General features: G+C 41.6%; 1 protein-coding gene across 1 annotated transcript in view; it reads right to left on the reverse strand.

Moving 5' to 3' along the window:
• OSBPL8 (oxysterol binding protein like 8) overlaps positions 1–20760 on the reverse strand; it is a 3324100-nt gene that overhangs the window by 1978943 nt on the left and 1324397 nt on the right. The window contains exon 12 of the mRNA XM_044087980.1: positions 7422–7606. Within this exon, the coding sequence (XP_043943915.1) occupies positions 7422–7606 (185 nt within the window). The remainder of the gene's footprint in view (positions 1–7421; positions 7607–20760) is intronic.

Consider the following 20760-nt stretch of genomic DNA (forward strand, 5'->3'; position numbering starts at 1 on the left):
ATGACACCACAATAAATCATTTCAAAACTGTTCCCACCTTTAATGTGACCTATAACTTGTACAATTTAATTGAAAAACAAACAAATCTCTTAGGGGAAAAATATAAAAAATGAATGTGACCTATAACTTGTACAATTAAATTGAAAAACAAACAAATCTGTTAGGGGATAAAATATAAAAAATAAAAAACATATAAGCTGGATGCATAACTGTGCACACCCTTAAACTAATATTTTGTTGAAGCACCTTTTGATTTAATTACAGCATTCAGTCTTCTTGGGTACAGACTTGCCATCAATTAAGAAGACTGATTAACCCCAAATAAAGTTCAGCTGTCCTAGCAGATTTTCCTGACATTTACTCAATTGCCTGCTACAGCAAAAGCCATGGTTTGCAGAGAGCTTATAAAGCATCAAAGGGATCTCATTGTTGAAAGGTATCAGTCAGGAGAAGGGTACAAAAAAATTCCCACAGCAATGAATATACCATGGAACACAGTGAAGACAGTCATCAAAAAGTGGAGAAAATATGGGACAACAGTAACGTTGCAAAGAACTGGACGTCCCTCCAAAATTGATGAAAAGACAAGACGAAAACTGGTCAGGGAGGTTGCCAAGAGATCTACAGCAAAACAGAAGGAGCTGCAGGAGTTTCTGGCAAGTACTGGTTGTGTACAACATGTGGACAGGCGAGATCAGACAGGAGTCTCCGTGGACTATGATGTTTGAAGATGACATTGTGATATGTAGTGAGAGTAGGGAACAGGTTGAGGAGACCATGGAGAGGTGGAGATATACTCTAGAGAGGAGAGGAATGAAGGTCAGCCGGACTAAGATAGAATATATGTGTGTGAATGAAAGGGAGGATAGAGGATGTAGGGAGTAGAGTTTGCGAAGGTGGATGAGTTTAAATACTTGGGATCAACAGTTCAGAGTAATGGCGAGTGTGAAAGAGAAGTGAAGAAGAGAGTACAGACAGGGTGGAGTGGGTGGAGAAGAGTGTCAGGAGTGATTTGTGACAGACGAGTACCAGAACGAGTAAAAGGGAAGGTCTACAAAAGGGTAGTGAGACCAGCTATGTTATATGGGTTGGAGAAAGTGGCATTGTCGAAAAGGCAGGAGTCAGAGCTGGATGTGGCAGAGTTAAAGATGTTAAGATTTGCACTGGGTGTGATGAGGATGGACAGGATTAGGAATAAGTATATTATAGGGTCAGCCCAGGTTGGACAGTTTGGAGACAAAGCCAGAGAGGCGAGATTGCGTTGGTTTGGACATGTGCTGAGGAGGGATGCTGGGAATATTGGGAAAAGGATGCTAAGGATGAAGCTGCCAGGTAAGAGGAAAAAAGGAAGGCCTAAGATAAGGTTTATGGATGTGGTTAGAGAGGACATGCAGGTGGTTGGTGTGACAGAGCAAGATGTAGAGGACAGGAAGAAATGGAAACAGGTGATCCGCTGTGGCGACCCCTAACCGGAAAAAGCCAAAAGAAGAAGAAGACTGGTTGTGTACTACATGTGACAACAATCTCCCATATTCTCCATATGCCTGGACTATAGGGTAGGGTTGCAATATGGAAGCCTTTTCTTACACAGAAAAACATCCAGGCCCAGCTAAAAATTACAAAACAATACATCAAATCTCCCAAAAGCATGTGGGAATATGTGTTATGGTTTAATGAGACCAAGGTTGAACTTTCTGGCCACAATTCCAAAAGGTACGTTTGGAGAAAAACAACACTTCACATCACCAAAAGAACACCATCCCCACAGTGAAGCATGGTGGTGGCAGTATCATGCTTTGAGGTTGCTTTTCTTCAGCTGGAACTGGGGCTTTAGTCAAGGTGGAGGGAATTATGAACATTTCCAAATACCAGCCACTTTTGGCCCAAAACCTTCATGTGTCTGCTAGAAAGCTGAAATGGAATTTCACCTTTCAACACAACAATGACCCCAAGCATACATCCAAATCAACACAAGAATGGCTTCACCAGAAGAAGTTTTGGAATGGTTCAGCCAGTGCTCAGACCTAAATCCAATAGAAAATCTGTGGGGTGGCCTGAAGAGGACTATGTATAAGATATGCCCTCGCAATCTGACAGATTTGGAGCCCTTTTGAAAGGAAGAGCGGGCAAATACTGCCAAGTCAAAATGTGCCATGATGATAGACTCCTACCCAAGAAGGCTGAATGCTGTAATTAAATCAAAAGGTACTTCAACAAAGTATTAGTTTAAAGGTGTGCACACTTATGCAACCAGCTTATTGTACAATTTTTATTTTCTATATTTTTTCCCTAATAGATTTGTTTGTTTTCCAAATTAATTTCATTTTAACAGGGGTGTGTACACTTTTTATGTCCACTGTACCTGGATACCTTGTACTCTCAATAAGGCAAGCACAGGGGCCAAGCACTTTGTGAAGACCCTTGGGGCAGTGGAAAGACCAAAAGGCTAGGCAGAGAACTGAAAGTGCAAAGAACCCACCAAGAAACATAGAAATTTCCTGTACAGAAGGTGGATGGGAATGTGTAGATACTCATATCTGATGCATGTCCAGAGAGGCCATGTAAGACTGAGGTGAAATCAGAGGAAAGAGAGTTTGTTAGGACAGCATGAAGAAATATGTCACTTCTAGGAAAGTGTTTAAGTGGGAGAGATTTAGGTTCATAGGTGTGTACTAGGCTAATGGCCCTGGAGCCTTTACAAGCCTAGCCCATAGAAGTGCCCTGGCATCATGCCGCCCGACGTTAGTTCCCAGTGCCCCTATCAAGTATTGCTACTGGAGTGATTACCAGGGTGAACTTTCTATTTCCCATCCACTCGTCAAGAATTCTCTTGAAGACGGCCATTGAGGCACTCTGCTTGACATGCATGGGAAGTCTATTCCAGAGCATGGGCAGTCTCTGGGTTTTGAACTTGTCCCTCCAGCATGTTCTGTTGATTGTTGCAACGAAGTTGAGGTCTCTGGAGCATGTGGTGCGGAAAGACTGGGATTTCTTTAGATGTGGCATTTCTAACAGAGCTGGGTCAGACATGCCTTTGTACGACAAGCAGAGATTGCGTCATAGTAGATGATACGATACAGAGAATAGCTGGAGTTTTTTGAGTCGGTCCATGTAGGACATGTATTTAAGGCCTAGGATCCTCTTTGTGAGGTACTTTTGTGGCCTTTCCAGCTGCTGTATGTGTCTAGTGAGGTACATGCCAAATGGGGCATTATACTTGATGACTGGCCTAATGAGGGAAGAGTAGAGAGAGATGATGACCTCTTTCTTCCTGGATGCAAAACCCGTGGCAATGACTGGTCTCCAAGGACCATCTTTTCTGGGAACTAGAAACATCCTGGAGTAGAACCTCCTGCTTCTCTGATCCACTGGCACATTCTGAATCGTGCCTTGAGAAAGTAGATGAGATATAACCTATGGAAACAAATTCAATCGACTTAAAGGGGGCTTTGGAATTCCCATGAAAGGATGTAGAATTTTCAAAGTCCTGAAGTATCCCTTTTGGATAAAAGACAGAACGCAAGAATAATGACCCTTTCGGATAATAGACAGAACCCAGGAATAATGAGTGATCCTTGCTCAAGCTGGAAGAAAGAGAAATAGACAAAGAGATACAGGGGTAAGACTTGGAAGAGGCTGCTGGTAGTCAAAGAGAGCTGGGCTTGGCTTGAAAGGGCTGCTGAGTGGAAGGAGCAGAAGCAGTAGGTTTGGACTGGGGAGGCCTCCTAACAGATTTCCTAGTCCTAGAAGCAGAAGTAGAGGCAGAAGACGAGCAAGCTGGTCTCCTAACAAAAGATGTCTTAGCAAGAAAATTCCTATGGAACTTTGGAACAGGAGAAATTAACAGGTGCTTCAAATTTTGAAGTTTCTTTCTTTTCTCTTGCAAAGCTTTAAATAAGTCTGCAGCTGGAGAGCTAAAAAGAGCTCACTTATCCAAGGCTGCATTTAGCAGTTTTGCTTTAATGTCATCTGGCAATGGTTGAAGCCTCAACTAGGAGTGTTGCCTAAGTACAGAACCAGATGCAGCGGCTCTGGATGATGTCTTAACAGCATCATAGCTGCACTTAATGGAATGTCTAGCCACTTGTGAAGAAACTGTCGAGAGAGACAAAACTTGAGTTTTAATCTCAGAGTCTGGTAATTGAACAAGAGCTTGTGAAGCCTGGGAAAGTAGAGCCAAGGAATACCCAGATATATGGGTTTGATAATTCATTGCTCTAATAGCTAAAGTGGAGGACGTGTAAACCTTTTTACAAAGTCTCTCCAGAATCTTGCTCTCTGTCAGATGGAAGAAGTTTATCAGAAGGAGACAAGTGGGAAGACTTGTAAAAAGCTATGGAAACAACAGCTGGATCAGCTGAAGGACACTTATAAAGGAAAAAGAAGTTATGTCTTACCATAACGTTCCATCTGTGTTGTCGATCTTCACTTATCTTCGACTGTGGGCTTGGTTCCAAGCCTTGGAACAAACTCGGACATTATTACAGCTCGCGCCTTCCAAAAAGTCTCAAACTAAGCTGCACCCATAATGCTTCTCAAAAGATTAACTCAGATCTTGTTTGCCACTTCATAATGCCAGATGCATTGTCTCATCTGAGCTCTCGAGTGGCATCTAATTTTTCTAAAACTGTACGTTTCTGATACTTTTCTTCATATATGTATATTGCCTTTCCTTTTTCAACTACCCGTTCCACTATTATATAGTTTGTCTTGTGTGCTTGTGACCTCTTTCATTAATCTACCTTTTTGGTAATTTCTTATGTACCATCAATGGTACTTTTCCCTTTACCCTTACCGGTATTTAAGTACAATTCTTGTTGCTACTTTCTTGTGTTTAGTTTAAAAAAAAATACTTTTCTTTAGTTTATCAGCCATTTCTGGGCATGTGTGTGACTATTTTTTCATGGCAGACAAGCCAGTTAAGGGGACTTCTGGCTTCAGAAGGTGCCAGACATGTGATAGGAAGCTTCCTAACTCTGACAGACACATTCTTTGTGCCTACTGTTTAGTGGTAGTACATTTGCAGGCAGACTGTGCCATTTGTCACAGTTTTAGTGATAGGGTACTAATCAACTGCAGAAATAAGCTTATCCTGAAGGGTCTACTAAAATCAGACTTTGACGAGGCATTACCTGGTTCCAGAAGTGCCTAGGTCAGATTCCTTAGTGGCTTCCAATGAGGTATCCACGAAGGAACCAGACCCGACCTCTGAATCCAACAACAGATCTTCAATGACCTCAAGGGATATGTCAGAAGTAAGAGGCTCAGCCAAAGAGAACTCGGGCCTAAGTTTGCTAACCTTCCTCTTCAAAATCAACTCAGCCGAAGGACCCCTGGAACCCTCCAAAACATCTTTAGCAAGACGTTCAAGGCACTAATTTTCCAAATAGAGATTTGAATCTGAAAGTTGGCTACACAAAGGTTTATGAACAAACACCTGACAAATAGAACAGGAATGGTGGTTGTGATTGGGGCCTAGGCAGAGAAGACAAAGGTTGTGGCTATCTTTATGTGGAATCTGCCTTCCACACTTACACTTGTCCTTTCTGGATGACATGAACTAATTACAAAAGACAGTAGCAAAGAAATCTCCAACGGGGCACTTATCTGAAGCTGGCAGCAACAAATGGAATCGGGCAGCAGACCGACGTACAAGTCAAGAGTTCCAAATGGCGGCAGAAAAGTTCTGAGGATTGTACGTGCGGATATCCTTTTATGGCTCACGTTGTCAGAACATACGTGCGACGTCCCACATACTTGCAGTAGCTAAAAGCTGTTGTATACCGACCGGATGCCAGGCCATTAGGTGGAGGACTTCCCACATGTAAAGAATACTGCAACATTGAATAGAAGGACATCATGTCATACAAATATCGCCTTAAGGCCGTATCTCTCTATTCAGTCTCCTACAGGTTACTGAGAAGTGATGCTTAGCATACAGGCAACCCTCAAATCCAGCTCTGACAGATCTCTTGCACATCTGCAAAACAAAGAGCATCAGCAGCACTAGATTCAACAACCTGAACTTTGCCTGCAACATAAACAGAACTTCACAACTAAGAGACTGACTGATTGTGTCTTTCGGCTTTTCCCGGTTAGAGGTCGCCACAGCGGAACTCCGGTCCGCTAATGATTGGCAGTAGATTTTTACGTGCTGGCTTGCCGGGCCTAATGCACAACCTTCAATGAAGGAACGCCCATTCACGCATGTTGACACACAGAAGTTGCTCTAACTGAGAATTGAACGGGCAACGTCTAACTGTGAGGTGACAATGCTACCGCAGCACCACCACCGCAGTTACAACTAAGAGACTGATACGCATCTCAAAAGATCCCGGCTCTAAAGAATAAGCTATCCATCTATGTGAAGCGCAAATCATCCCTGACTTCAAAAGAAACACTGATCACTGGATCAGAAATCACATTTCAACCCGGTCTGGCCTCCATGTCTCTGATCAACAGTGGTTGACAGTAAGTAAGTCAATCCCCAACTAACATACCCCCCCTCCCAATAACTCTTTGCTACCTCTTTACTACTACAGGCCACCATATAGGTACCCAAGGAACTCTAGGACAAAACTAGGTTGGGTTGTACGGCTAGGGTTGTAAAGACCTTGATGGTCGCTAGCCTAGTATAAACCTACAAACCTATGAAGGAGAAAGAAGAATTAGAGTTAAGATCTTTAAAAAGGGAAGGAGCAAAGTACACAGCAATAAAAGGAATTTTTAGGAAAAATAGAAGCAGAAAACTGTTCAGGAGGAACAGCAATAATTCAGGGAAGACAGGAGTTGAGCAATCCAAGTAATTTTAAACTGAATAACTATTAGGAGATGAACCATATCTGTATAATGCATGAAAAAGAAAATATATGTAATGGTTTATTTGCTTCTTTTATAACTTATATGCATCCATGCCACCGTGTAAAGGTGCTTGGAAAAAAAAACTGTTGGACTGATTTGTCTCTCTGGTTTAGTGGACTTTTTCTCACAAGTGTTACTTGACAGAGTTAGAAAACAAAAACTTGGTCTCAGAACATTCTTGTTTAGCTGAAAAAGGAGCTGAAAGCTGACAATCAATTATTAACAGTCCTTAACAAAAACATGTTAACAAACTGAAATAGTTTTCCCATTCAACAAATGTAAAATAAAATAAAATAAAATAAATAAACTGAAATAGTTTAATCACATGGGAAAGATAGATTCCAATGTGAACAGGTAAAAGTTTCAAACAGCTACTGAAAAAATAACTAATGCAGCATTCAAAATACAGCAAGCACAGGACTGTAAACAATAAATAAAACAAATGCAAAGTACTCTTATTAACACAAGAGAAACAGAGAAAACACCAACCACCTTGCGCTTTTGCATGTCTTAACTAGGCTATTCATAACAGTTTGAAGAAAGAAGGAAAGCTCACTTACATTGAAAGAATATCTGCATGATAATAGTAATCAGACAGTTTGTCTAAGAATGAACGAGGTTCCAAGATGAATGTAGGAAGCACAACTTTGGACAAATCCATTCCAGGACGGACTTGCTTTAGTAGTGTCCAGATTAGACCTTTGTTCTCCTCAGAGACTGTTTCAGTCTGAGCTTCTTCACCAGCCTGTAATAAAGTTATAAAAAAGTCAGAATAATGGACAGTAATGTAACACAATACAATTAATCCTTAAACTTTTTCACACCTACCCTAAGTGGAATTTAACACCTCTTGACACCTGAAGAGTTTGTCTTGGTAGCTTTTGCCTGAGCTAATAAAAAATGAACAAGCACAGGAATCGGACTAGTTCCATCCTCACCAACATGAGTGTTGAGGAAAAAATAAAAAACAAAAATACTAGTAGTCTTAAAACTTTGCTGATGAGCTCAGCCACAACAATTTCCAAAAATCATGAAACCCAAGTAGTGCTCCAAAGCAACAAGCCTTTATTCGTCACAGACAAGCGATCCTCATACTTTACAATGTTAAACACATCAGCTTTTATACACTTAGAAGCAGGTGTGGAAAATATATGTATTGTTCAATTTTAAACCAACCTATTCCACGCCTGAGATAAACTACTGAGAATGCAGTTTTGAAACCTACATGTACACACATCTATACATCTCAAAAGTGATTAAAGTTAAAATACTAAAGTTATTCAGCACACACTCATCTTCGCAATGGTGACATCGATATGTCATCCAGACATAATAGTAATTTCATATTCAACAAAAATTTAAATACATAAATTTACTTAAAATTATACAAACAAATAATACATCTGTAACCATGGTAGATACAGATATTCATATTTGTTTGCATAACATATCTGTAACCATGGTAGACAGACCTCAACTTTCATTGTGACATTTGTTTGTGCAGATCTGACCTCCATCTAGCTACAAAGCAGTTTTGCAGATGTCACTCCATTTTTGAGATATTTACATAATTATGAATGATATGCACATTTGCATATTTAGAACCAAAAAGTGTATAAGAAACCAATAAAAACCAACGGAGCCAGCAACTTAATAAAACAATTTTACTTAGCGCTTTCGGTAAAAACAATGCTTCACTTTCTTCAGATAAAAAATAAAGAATCAATTAAGACTGTTTAAATAGTCTTCAACATAATAGCTAACAAGTTGGTAAATCGTTCAATTAACCAGTTAGACTGCTAAACTTTAAGAAGAAAGACACAGAACCTGTCACACGATGGTACCATCTTAACACTAAACAGCTTTTTAAATCTTTTTAGAAAAGTAATTTTGAAAAAAATATATATATAATATATGTAATAGTAGTTCTAAAAAGGTAATTTTAAATCACAGCTTCAAAAAACCTCAAGGTCACAAATATAAATGTGACCAATAAACAAACCTTGCATATTCAAACTAGATTGTTATAGTATATGTACAGATAGAACTGTAACTAGTATAACAGTATGCTTATATATATATATATATATATATATATATATATATATATATATATATATATATATATATATATACACACACACACACACACACACACACACAAAAAAATGTATTTTTTATGTATGTCATAAAAAATATATAACTGGTTAATTGAACGATTTACCAACTTGTTAGCTATTATGTTGAAGACTATTTAAACAGTCTTAATTGATTCTTTATTTTTTATCTGAAGAAGGTGAAGAATTGTTTTTACCGAAAGCGCTAAGTAAAATTGTTTTATTAAGTTGCCGGCTCCGTTGGTTTTTATTGGTTTCTTATACGCTTTTTGGTTCTAAGTTTGTTTTCGTTTTAGTACATTTGCATATTTAATGGACAGCTAAATGTAAATATCTGTAGTGCATGTTAATACCAACTATCAGCTTTTTTTTTTTAAGCATTGTGTATATCATGTGATACTATGGGGGACCAAATAAACAATCTCTGGTTAACGTTATTAATATAATTATGAAAATACCACATAATTTCATAATATTTTCAGAAAAAAATACTTTTTTTCTAGTGCTAAGAACCCCAGTGGTGCTAAGAGCCATTCATGACCTCTCTGGTGATTGGGCATGTTAAATACTGACTCAAAATCTGTTCCAAGTGGCGATTCCAGAGATATTTATACAATATGATAATTATACTCACATGCATATTATATTACAGAGCAAGTATAAATACCTGCAGATGTGTAGAGGGCAGAGAGCAAGTATCAGTGTCAACTTTAGCAGCACTACGTAAGCTTTCATTTGTTGCCACATAGTAACTATGTAATTAACTGCTGATTTAATATAATTATGTACATATGCAGTGGTGCAGCGGTAGCGTTGTTGCCTCACAGCAAGAGGTTCTCCCATTCGATTCTTGGCTGGAGTGTGGGGAGTGCCTTCTGTGTGGAGTCTGCATGTCCTCTCCGGGGTTGGGTGGGCGTTCGAAAGACATGCGTAAATGGGCGTGCCTTCGTTAAAGGTTGAACGTCGAGCTGGCACCTTGGCGTTAGTGAAAATCTACTGCCAATCATTAGCAGATCAGAGTTCCGCTGTGGTGACCCCTAGCCTGGAAAAGCCTAAAGTCAACAACAACATAAACATATGCCATAAATTCATAATACTTCCACAAAAAAAAATCTCATTTTCCTGACACCAAGTGTGAGCACCCATTCATAGCCTCTCTCTGGTGAATGGCAAGTGTCCAAATGGACAATGTTAGAGATATTTACAAGAACATGATAATTAAGTTCAAATACATACTGTATTACTAAACAAGTACAAATATCTGCAGACTGGTAGTAGGCAGACAGAAGGAATCAGTGCCGACTTGTACAACATAATATAAACTTTCATTTGATGCCAAGAAATGCCATGTAATCACCTTCTGGTTCGAGCTACTAATATAATTATGAACGCATGCCATAGATTCATAACAACTCCAGGAAAAAATAATAATTTTTGTGGTAGCAATCAACCAATTGGTGTGAGGAACCATTAAAGTACTTTGGGTGACTGGGCATGTAAACCTAGACTACATAATTTTACGCATACGCATATTGTTGTACTGAACAAATATAAATATCAGCAGACTGGTAATAAACAACAGGTATTACTGACAACCTTTGCAGCATTATTTCAAGTTTCATTTATTACCATGAAGTGCCTTGAACAGGTGTAATGAGACAGACTCACATGCATGGACATTTGGAATTGAACTAATGGCATATTTTGTAATTATCAAGATAGAATAGTTGTGTAAAATCTTACCATAACCATAGAGGTCCTTCTCTTCCATGTTGCAGTATTCTGGACTCTTGGGTTTCCTTCTCTTGCTACCCGAACATCTGGCCAGTATACAAAAACTTCTTGTCACTGCTAGATGCGTGGGACGCCTGATGTGGCTAAGGGAATGTGGGCCATAAAAGTGATGTCTGCACACACCAGACCTCAGAACTGAGCATCCCAGTCGGACCTCAGTCCCAGGAAAAACTGTGCAAGTCCAGTGCCATTCAAGAAAGGGTTGTTATGGGAACAGGAGGGGAAGGAATATTGCAACATGGAAGTGAAGGACATCTATGGTTATGGTAAGATTTTATGCAACTATTATATATCCTTCTATTCACATGTTGCAGTATTCTGGACTCTTGGGCGAGTGCCAAAGCTCACTGGGATGAAGAGGGTGGTGGCTTGGAACTATTCTCCGTAAATCCACAGATTACTGCCCTGATAAATCCACCCCTGGATTTGGAAATTTGGTCCAATTTGTAATGTTTGGTAAATGTGTGGAAAGTGTCCATGTAGCTGCCTCTGAAATGGTGGCAGTGTCTAATCCTTTAAAGAAAGCTCCTGATAAAGCTATAGCTGTAGTGGAGTGTGCTTTAACTTTGGACCTCAAGGATTTCCCATGGTGTGCATAGCAGAATGAAATTGCCCTGGAAATCCAGGCTGAAACTGTTTATTTTGTCACTGCCTTCCCCAGGGCTCTGTGGTGGAAGGAGACAAATAACTGGTCAGACCTTCTGACAGATCTGGTCTTGTCCAAGCAGAACCTAAGCTGCTTGTACACATCAAGGGAATCTAAGTGTCACTCACTGTCATTCTGAGGATGGGCAAAAAGGGTAGGGAGGTGAATATCTTAGTTTAAAGAAAGCTCGTTGACCACCTTGGGCATGAAGGAAGAGTTGGTCCTAAGGGTTACCCTGTCTTTGTGGAAGATGAGTAAAGGGGGGATGGCCATGACAGCCTGTAACTCAGACACTCTAGCTTATGTCAAGGCCAGTAGGAGTACTGTTTTCCATGTGCAGTGTTTCAGAGAAGCCTTAGAAGCTGGTTCAAAGGGGGCCACCATGAACTTTTTCAAAATGTAATTCAGGTCCCGGGGGTTGCAATAGGTTTCCTGGGGGGCCTGAGATGCAGCACTCCCTTTAGGAATAACTTTGCAGGCAATCTGGAAGCCAAAGGGGGGTCCAGACTTAGACAAGTTGAAATGGCAGCCAGATGTATTTTAATGGAGGAGTACGCCAAGCCTGTCTGCAAAAGTTCACACAGGTAAGACAGTACCAAAGGGACATCAGCCTGGAAAGGGTCCAACTGCCTTTGTAAACACCACATGGAGAAATGTTTTCCATTTTGATATGTGACACCCCTGCACTGACCCAGTAATCAAGGAGTCTTAATCCTCACCACTGGCAATAGTGAGGGACATACACATTGGAAGGATTAAGGTACACAAACAGTAAAGTACCAATTCCCTTAAGAGAACACAGAGATTACAGTCAGCCAGGGGCTGGTTTCTCTCTCTTTCTCCAGATAGCCAATAAGACTCCCCTCTGGCCCAGCTATAGGGTTGAGATTTCAGCCGAGTGGCCAAGCTAAGACCTCGAGCACCCTCTCTGTCCAACGCTTTGTGTCCCTGGCTAAGTAGCTGACATACACCCAACTCTGAGATTTGATTTATGCACACACACACACACCTACCTGGGGAAAGCTGGCACAGGTTTAATAGCTATGCCCTCTTTTGCCCAGACTATAAGGCAGTTACAGCCGTCACCAGCCAACTCTATCACCTACTTAAGGCCCTTACAAAGGGTGTCCAAGCCTACTGTGTAATGTTACTATTAATCTAAATGGTAGTTTTGACCAAGTGCCAGGCTATTTAGGAGTGCCTGTACAGTGTCACCAAATACATATGCAAGTACACTAAGAGCTTAAATATGTCTCACAAATATCAGCCACAAAGATAGGTTTAAATATATTTAATAATAATACTAAAAGAACAAGACAATACTCAGTACACAAACACAGTTACTTCAGAGTTCAAAATCACAGGAAATATTTTAAAACAACATTGCAGGGCAGTCTCAAATAAATACAGAAACCATCTAAACTCATCTTTACTATATTCCTATCTATATCTAAGACAGATACTATGCCCTGAATCTTACTTACAGACAGCAAGTGTAGATGATGACGATGAGTGGATGTTCTTGCTAGGTCCAAGACAAAATACAAAATGCACAGTCTCTCTCTCTCAGAGTTCTTGAATTAATATCACATTTCACTGCTGGGTTAGCTTGGGGTGACATCACTCTTTGTCACCTGACTTCAGCTCCCCGGCTAAACAGAAACTTAACAGAATTTTAACATCTCTGTGTTAAAAATACATATCTCTCAGATGTTTGCCCGATCTTGGAAGTCATAAAACACTTTACATTTTAAACCTAGTAATTACTTTTCTTTCAAGACAATAGAAAAACTTCTAGGTCTAGAAATTGTCTGCTATTGAAATGAAACAGAGATAACACCTTTTGTTTTTGGCCCAGCTATCAAGTAACTTAACCTCAACTATTCTTAAGTTTTGCAAGGTAATCTTCTATGTTCCAACAGGATGTGCTGTGGTTACATTCTTGAAGCTCAGTACAGAATATACAGTTATGTATAAATCATATCAATATTCACAAATGAGACAGAATGATTTACAAAATCCCAGATAGCTGGGCTGGCAGTGTCACAAGATATATAAGATCTCGTAGTATTAGGTTTCCTGGCCTCCTGCAGGACTGTGAGCATGTCCTCATTGTAGAGGTGTCTGTAAGGGATCAGAATTATATCACCCATAGTGTGAGGTTCAGAGATTGCCAGTGGGGATGGATTAGAAATCCCTTGTCCTGTGTGAGAAGGTCCACTCTGTGAGGTAACTTGTGGTGACTGCCCCTGGCAAAATGCAGGATGAAGGGGAACCAGTGATGTCTTGGCAAAAAGGGGGTCACCAGCAAGAGTTTTGGTCTGTCCTGCTAAATTGTCAGTAGGACTTTCTGAAGTAGTGGGAAGGGGGGAATGGCAATAGAAGCATCCCCTTCCAAGAGATTGAAAAAGTGTCTTTTGCCCTTGCCAGAGGGCTGGGCGGCCTGGTGCAAAAGGATGGAAGTTGTCTGTTCACAGGGGAGGCAAACAGATCTAGCTGAGGTGTACCCCATTTGTGGATTATGTCCAAGAACACATACTTGTACAGCATCCATTCATGGCACTGTGGCATGGACCTGCTTAAGGTGTCTGCCTGAGTATTCTGTTCTGAAGGGATGTACACTGCATGAGATGTGACTCCCTGTTTTGTGGCAAGCTCCCACACCTGGAGAGCTAATCTGCATAGTAAGTAGGATCTTATTCTTCCCTGCTTGTTGACATACCACAGAACTGTGGTGTTGTCTGTGAACAATTTCAGTGGGTCTTGTTTTAGTATGAGATGAAAGGCCTTTAGGGCCAAATTAATTGCTCTCATCTCTCTGATATTGATATGCTCCTGTTTGATGGAGTCAAGCCAAGTACCCTGGACTCATAGGGAGCCAACGAATGCTCCCCAACCTGACGCATCCATGTACATTTCCTGTAGTGGCAGAGGGGCCTATTAGGGTAGACCTGGGTTGCAGTTCACTTGATTCAACCACCACTGAATCTCTTTCTTGAGTCAAGGCAAGAAGGGGATTTTGTACTGTAGAGGATGAGTGTGCTGAGTCCATATGGACCTTATTTACCATTGTAGCTTTCTCACATGGAGCCTCGCCAATGGCAACATGGGAATGGTTGATGCGATGTGACCCAGGAGCCTGAGCTACTGTCTGGCAGTCAACTCTGTGGCCTGAAGGACAATGAGCAGGTACTGCCTTAAGTTTTCCACTTTTTGAGGTGGTAAGAAAGCCCTCATGATATCCGTTCTTATCTTGCACCCCAGGGAAACAAGGCCCTGAGAGGGGGACAGGTTGGACTTGGGGTAAATTATCTTGAATCTCAGTGACTGCAGGAGAGACAGAACTGTCTGTAGATGGGGTAGGAGGGATTCTTTGCAGTCCGCCTGAATAAGCAGGTCATCTACGTAAGGGAAAATTTGAATCCTTTGGATCCTGCAGAAAGCAACCATAGGTTCACAGGTTCATAAGTGTTTACCAGGCCAATGACTACAAGGGCCTTTTTAAGCCTAGCAATGCATCCCAAATCTCTGACAAGTTCTGATACCCCTGATAAGTGTAAACATGGGCCTAGGAGATGAGCCATTTACAGGTTACCTGAATCCATTAGAGACATAGGTGCCAAACCAGGGATGAATTTCCGGTTTTCCATCCGATTGTCCAAGTGGCACTTGAATTGGATTAGGGAGGAACTCTGCTTCACAAGGATGGGGAGCCTGTTCTATAGACAGGTAGTCTCTGGGATACATACCCATCTCTCCAGCAGGTCATATTTATCTCACAAGCAAGGTTTAAAGTCTTTAGAATGGGTAATTTTGGTGCTGTTTATTTTGTGGAGATGCAGGAGGTCCATCAGAATGGGGTCTGACAATGCCCTGTATGCCAAGCATAGATCTCCCCTCAAAAGCCTGTAGGAGACAGAATACAGGGATAGCGCATTGAGGTGATCTACATATAACATTTTACTTAAGCCCTGTATTCGTTTAGTGAGGAACCTCTGTGGATGTTCCAACCATTGGATATGCCTGGTTAAGTACATACCAAAGGAGGCACTGTACTCAATGAGAGGTCTGATGAATGCCAAATACAGTGGAACAATGACTTCCTTGGACTTAGATGCCACACCTTTGTTTATAAGTTGCGCAACACAGAATAATTTCCTCACCACTGTAAATGCATGATTATCAAAGGTTAGATTACTATGTATGTGTGGCCCTAAGTCCCTGACTACTGGGTCAACTCTAAAGGGTGTGTTGTCAATATGATCGTTACCAGTGATAGATGACTTTCCACAAGATACTATTATGCACTTCTTGGCATTTAGTTTTAGTCCATGGCTTTGACACCAGTTGTTTGTGTCACCCCTCCTGGAGAACATTTGTGTCAGTGTGAGAGTCAATAACAGCTCCTAATAGTTTCACAGGATGATACTAGGCTAATGGCCCGGAGGCCCTTATAAGACTAGTCAAGAATTTCGCCCATGTTTCCTCAAAGTCAGCTCCTGTTTCCCCTGTCCAGCAGGGACACAGGTGGGATTCCAGGAGTATATTTTCTGTTTCCCATCCAGTTGTCTGGGTTCCTCTTAAAGAGGGCTAGAGAGGTTCTCTGCTTGACATTGAGAAGTCATCTATTCCACAGATGGGGGAGTCTTTGGGACACAAATCTATCAAGTCAACAAGTTCTATTAATGTCACAGACCAGGTTAAGTCCTTGCGTGCGGGTTGTGCGAGTGGAGTTTGTCTTATGGATATGCAGCAACTCCATCAAGGCTGGGTCTGAAATGGCCTGTATGCCAGACACAAGTCACCTCAGAGCAGTCTGCATGAGACTGAGTAGAGGGACAAGGCTTTTAGCCTATCTGTATAGGATAGGTGTTTGAGACCCTGGATTTTCCTGGTCAAGACTCTCTGTGGTCTCTCCCACTGTTGCATGTGCATGCTGAAGGGGGCATTGTACTTGATAATGGGTCTAATAAGGGAGGGGAACAGGGATGTTTGACCTCCTTGTTCCTGGATGAAATATCCTTATTTATGAGGTGGGCCATGTAGAAAGCCTTCTGCACAAAAGAGACAATGTGGTGGTCAAATGTCAGGCTGCTATCAACCTGGAAGCCCAAGTCTCTCACGACGGATTGCATGCTTAGTACATTGTTATAAATATGATAATTAGTGGGGATGACATTTTCCCCAAAGGGGATAATGATGCATTTCTTGGCATTCAGTTTGAGGCCACGCTTCTGGCACCAGTCATTACTTTGGGTAAGGCCCTCTTGGAGGATGTTCACATCACTAAGAGAATTAAGACCGCGCCCAACTTGCAGTCGTCTGCAAACTTGGTCGGCCACATACCACTAGTTTTGGCTTGCACCTCAGAAAAGCATAATCCAAACAGTAGAGGCCCCAAGACCGATCCTTGGGGTACACTGCTCATTACAGATCTACTACTAGAGGTGGCTTCCCCTACTTTGCCTGAGTGGGTTCTATCAGTGAGCCAGTTAGCTACCCATCTGGTAACAAATGGGTCTGATGCCTAGCTGGGAGAGTTTATCTATTATGCCCAAGTGGGGTATAGTGTCAAAGGCTTTGGCTATGTCAAGGTAGGCGGTGTGCACCATCGTCCCCCTCGTCCATGGCTTTGGTGACTGTTTCAAAGAAGTCGATCAAGTTTAACAGGCACAATCTCCCTTTGACAAAACCAAACTGTGTGGGGTCAAGTGTTTTGAGGTTGTCAATGTCCTTGTTTATAAGGTCCATGATAATGTGTTCCATGGCCTTGCAGATCAGGCTAGTTATGCTGATGGGCTTATAACTGCCTGGGTCAGTGGACTCTCCTTTTTTGTGTAGAGGGATGACAATGGTTGTCCTCCATTCAGCTGGGATGAAGCCGGTGCTCAGGCTTTGGTTGAATAGGGCATCTAATGCAGCTGACAGCTCATGCCTGAGTTCATGTAGGATACAGCCAGGGATGTTATCGGATCCCATAGAAACCATATTTTTTGCCTTTGAGATGGCGTTAGGGACCTGCTCCCTGGTAATGAGAGGAGGGGGGGCAGATGCTGGGGATGTCCTGGTTTACTGATGGGGGGACAAGGGGGTGAAGTTTTCAGTGAACCTGTCTGCCAGCAGGTTGTCTATATCTATGGCATTTGTGTATGTGGTGTTATTGACCACCAGTTCAGAGCAGATTTGGGTGCTGCCGTTGAGACTACAGACGTATGTGAAGAAGGCCTTCTGATTGTCCTTGGTGGATGTGGCCAATTTGGACTCAAAGTTAGCCTTAGAGGATTTCACCAGTGACCTTATTTGCTTGTTCAGACAAAGGAGAGATTGCTTCCAACTTGGCACCTGTTCCTTCTTGAACCTGGACAGCAACATTTTCCTTCTATTACAAAGTTTGTTTATTGCTGCTGTCCACTAGACAGGTTTACTCTTCCTCGAGGAAGATGATTTGGTCCTGTCAGGTATTGCTGAGTCCGTAAAGCTATGTAGATGCTCATATAGTTTTTAGGTGAAGGCTTGGACATATCTGCTTGCTCCAACTGAAGGGACAGTGGCTTTGAAGCTGCTTATACCTGCTCTGAGGAGATTGAAGTCAGCTTTGGAAAAGTTTTTTCATTTGACCCTAACAAGGGGGGGGGGGGGTCAGAGGAGATGGTGACTTCAAAAGTAATAGCTTTATGGTCGCATCTTACCAAGGAGGATGACACTGTAGGAGTGCTACAGTGACTATTCATGTTGGTTAGGACCAAGTCCAGCATATTTTCACCTCTTGTAGGGAGAAATCATCTGCAAATTTAGTCTGGCAGAGACCACTGACATTGGCCTTGACTTCTGAGAAGTAAATGCCAAAAAGAAGTGGTCCAAGGATGGATCCCTGAGGGACTCTAGTTGTGACTGATCTCTTTGTAGAGGTGGACTCCCCAATTCTAACTTCCTGGGTCCTGTCTGTGAGCCAGTTAGCTATCCAGTGGGTGATGTACAGGTCTGTACCCCAACTCTTGAGTTTGTCAACCATGCCTGAGTGGGGTATTGTGTCAAATGCCTTGGTCAGGTCAAGGTAGGCAGTGTGAACGATTTTGCCCTCATCCATTGCTTTAGTGACCTTCTCAAAGAAGTCCACTAGGTTGAGTAGGCATTATCTGCCCTTGACGAACTCAAACTGGGTTGGGTACAGTGTCTGGAGGTTTACTAAATCTTGGTTGATCATCTCCATGGTAATTCTTTCCATGGCTTTACATACAAGACTAGTGAGACTTATGGATCTGCAGTTTCCAGGGTCTATAGATGGATCACCTTTGTGCAGAGGAATGACTGTTGCTTTTCTCCATTCATAAGGCACAAAGCCTGTTTGAAGGCTACAGTTAAAATAGTAATTTCAGAGCCCCTGACAGTTCATGTTTCATGCTACTTAGAAGGCATCCTGGGATATTGTTTGGGCCCATTAATGCAGTGTTCTAGGTCTTAGAGACAGCATTAAGGACTTGTTCCCTACTGATAGTAGGGGGAGTTATATCTGAGTTTAAACTGTGAGCTTTGGCCGGTTAAGACCTGCATGATATCAACTGGAACGCATACGTGTAGCTAAGTAACTTTTATCTGCACCTTTTAAAGTAATTTGTTTGTGTTGCATTGAGCAATATCTAGCTAGAAGTTGACTGTTTTTTCAGTAGGTCCCCACCCACCCTCCCTGTTTTTGCCTTGGTGTTAATCTTGGTGGCTTTGAAACTGCCAAACTGAAATTCTTGTAAATTTGTATTTGGATACTCCTCCTGGGCCCATCTCATTTGCTCACTCAAAAAAAAAAATGTATCTGCTTTTACTGTATTTGTGTTTCTTCCTACTTTATTTTGCTTTGCTTCATCTTAAAAGTACTCAATTGTATGTATTACTGCTTGGTGTAACTCACTCTAAGCCTTTTAGTTTAAGCACTTGGGCTTCAGACTAGTTGTTTTACATTAAGAAGGTTTGTGCTCTGCACTGTAGTGGCAGGACAGGTAGCTTACATCCTTCTAAGTTGGGAACTGCTGATTGAGGGCTCAGTGTTTGTTATTCTAAAAGTGTATTAATTCTGGTTTAAGCACTTGGGCTTCAGGCCAGTTATTTTACATTAAGAGGGTTCGTGGTCTGCACTCTTGTGGGAGGAGAGGCTGGACTCTGCCCTTCTGAGTTGGGAATTTCTGGTTAGAGGCTTATAGTGCATGCATATTTGAACTGTTTCTTACTAAATTGGTACACTTTGTTTGCTGTAGCATAGACTAGATCCAGGCCTGCTGAATCTAGCTTTGTTTGTATAACTTGAGCACTAATCCAGGCATTCTTTAAAGTATTCAATTGTATTTATTACTGCTTGGTAGTAACTTGATTAAAGTGTAGCTATCATTCTAAGTCTTTTGGATTAAGAACTTGGGCTCAGACCAGTTGTTTTACATTTGGAAGGTTTGTGTTCTGCACTGTGGTGGCAGGACAGGTAGCTTACATCATTCTAAGTTGGGAACTGCTGATTGAGGGCTCAGTGTCTGTTATTCTAAAAGTGTATTAGTTCTGGTTTAAGCACTTGGGCTTCAGGCCAGTTATTTTACATTAAGAAGGTTCGTGGTCTGCACTCTTGTGGGAGGAGAGGCTGGACTCTGCCCTTCTGAGCTGGGAATTTTTGGTTAAAGGCTTATAGTGCCTGCATATTTGAACTGTTTCTTACTGGAATTGGTGCACCTTGTTTGCTGTAGCATAGACTAGATCCAGGCCTGCTGAATCTAGCTTTGTTTGTATGCTTGTTTGCTTGTTATTTCCCTGAAACGCTAATTCCACCTAAAACGCGGCTTTTCAGTGCTTCTGTGGATCCCAAGTGACATCTGCATTGCTTACTGTACTTATTTCCTTGCTTCACTTAAAAAAAAGTTACTGTTTGTCATTTTTGCATTTAAGTTACCTGTAACACATTCCATTTAAGTTACATGGCACTTGCTCACTAAAGCAATTATATAAGTCAGCACTAAAAAATTAAAAGCACTACACCCTCACAAACTCCCCTTGAGTACCTTGTTTCCCATTGGCCCATTGTTTTCAATTATAAAGGAATTCCCAATACTATTCTAGCATGTCCAAAGGTCAGATGTCAATCTCCTCTCCGGTCCAGCTGGTGAATCTGGGAATCTTAAGGCAATGTTACAACTGTCTCATGTACACAGACAACCCTCTCCTCCTCCCAACAAATTCCAACACATGTGAGAGATGCAACCATATAGCCAAACTGGAGGCTAAGCTCTCTCAACTCAGTACTGGCAAAACCTGTCAGGAGGAGAAGGAAACCACACTCACTACAATTCCAGTCTCACACAGACCTACCAC

Source organism: Protopterus annectens, chromosome 11.part0 (assembly GCF_019279795.1).
Source record: "Protopterus annectens isolate FY-2018-M chromosome 11.part0, PAN1.0, whole genome shotgun sequence".
NCBI classification, from domain to species: domain Eukaryota; kingdom Metazoa; phylum Chordata; order Ceratodontiformes; family Protopteridae; genus Protopterus; species Protopterus annectens.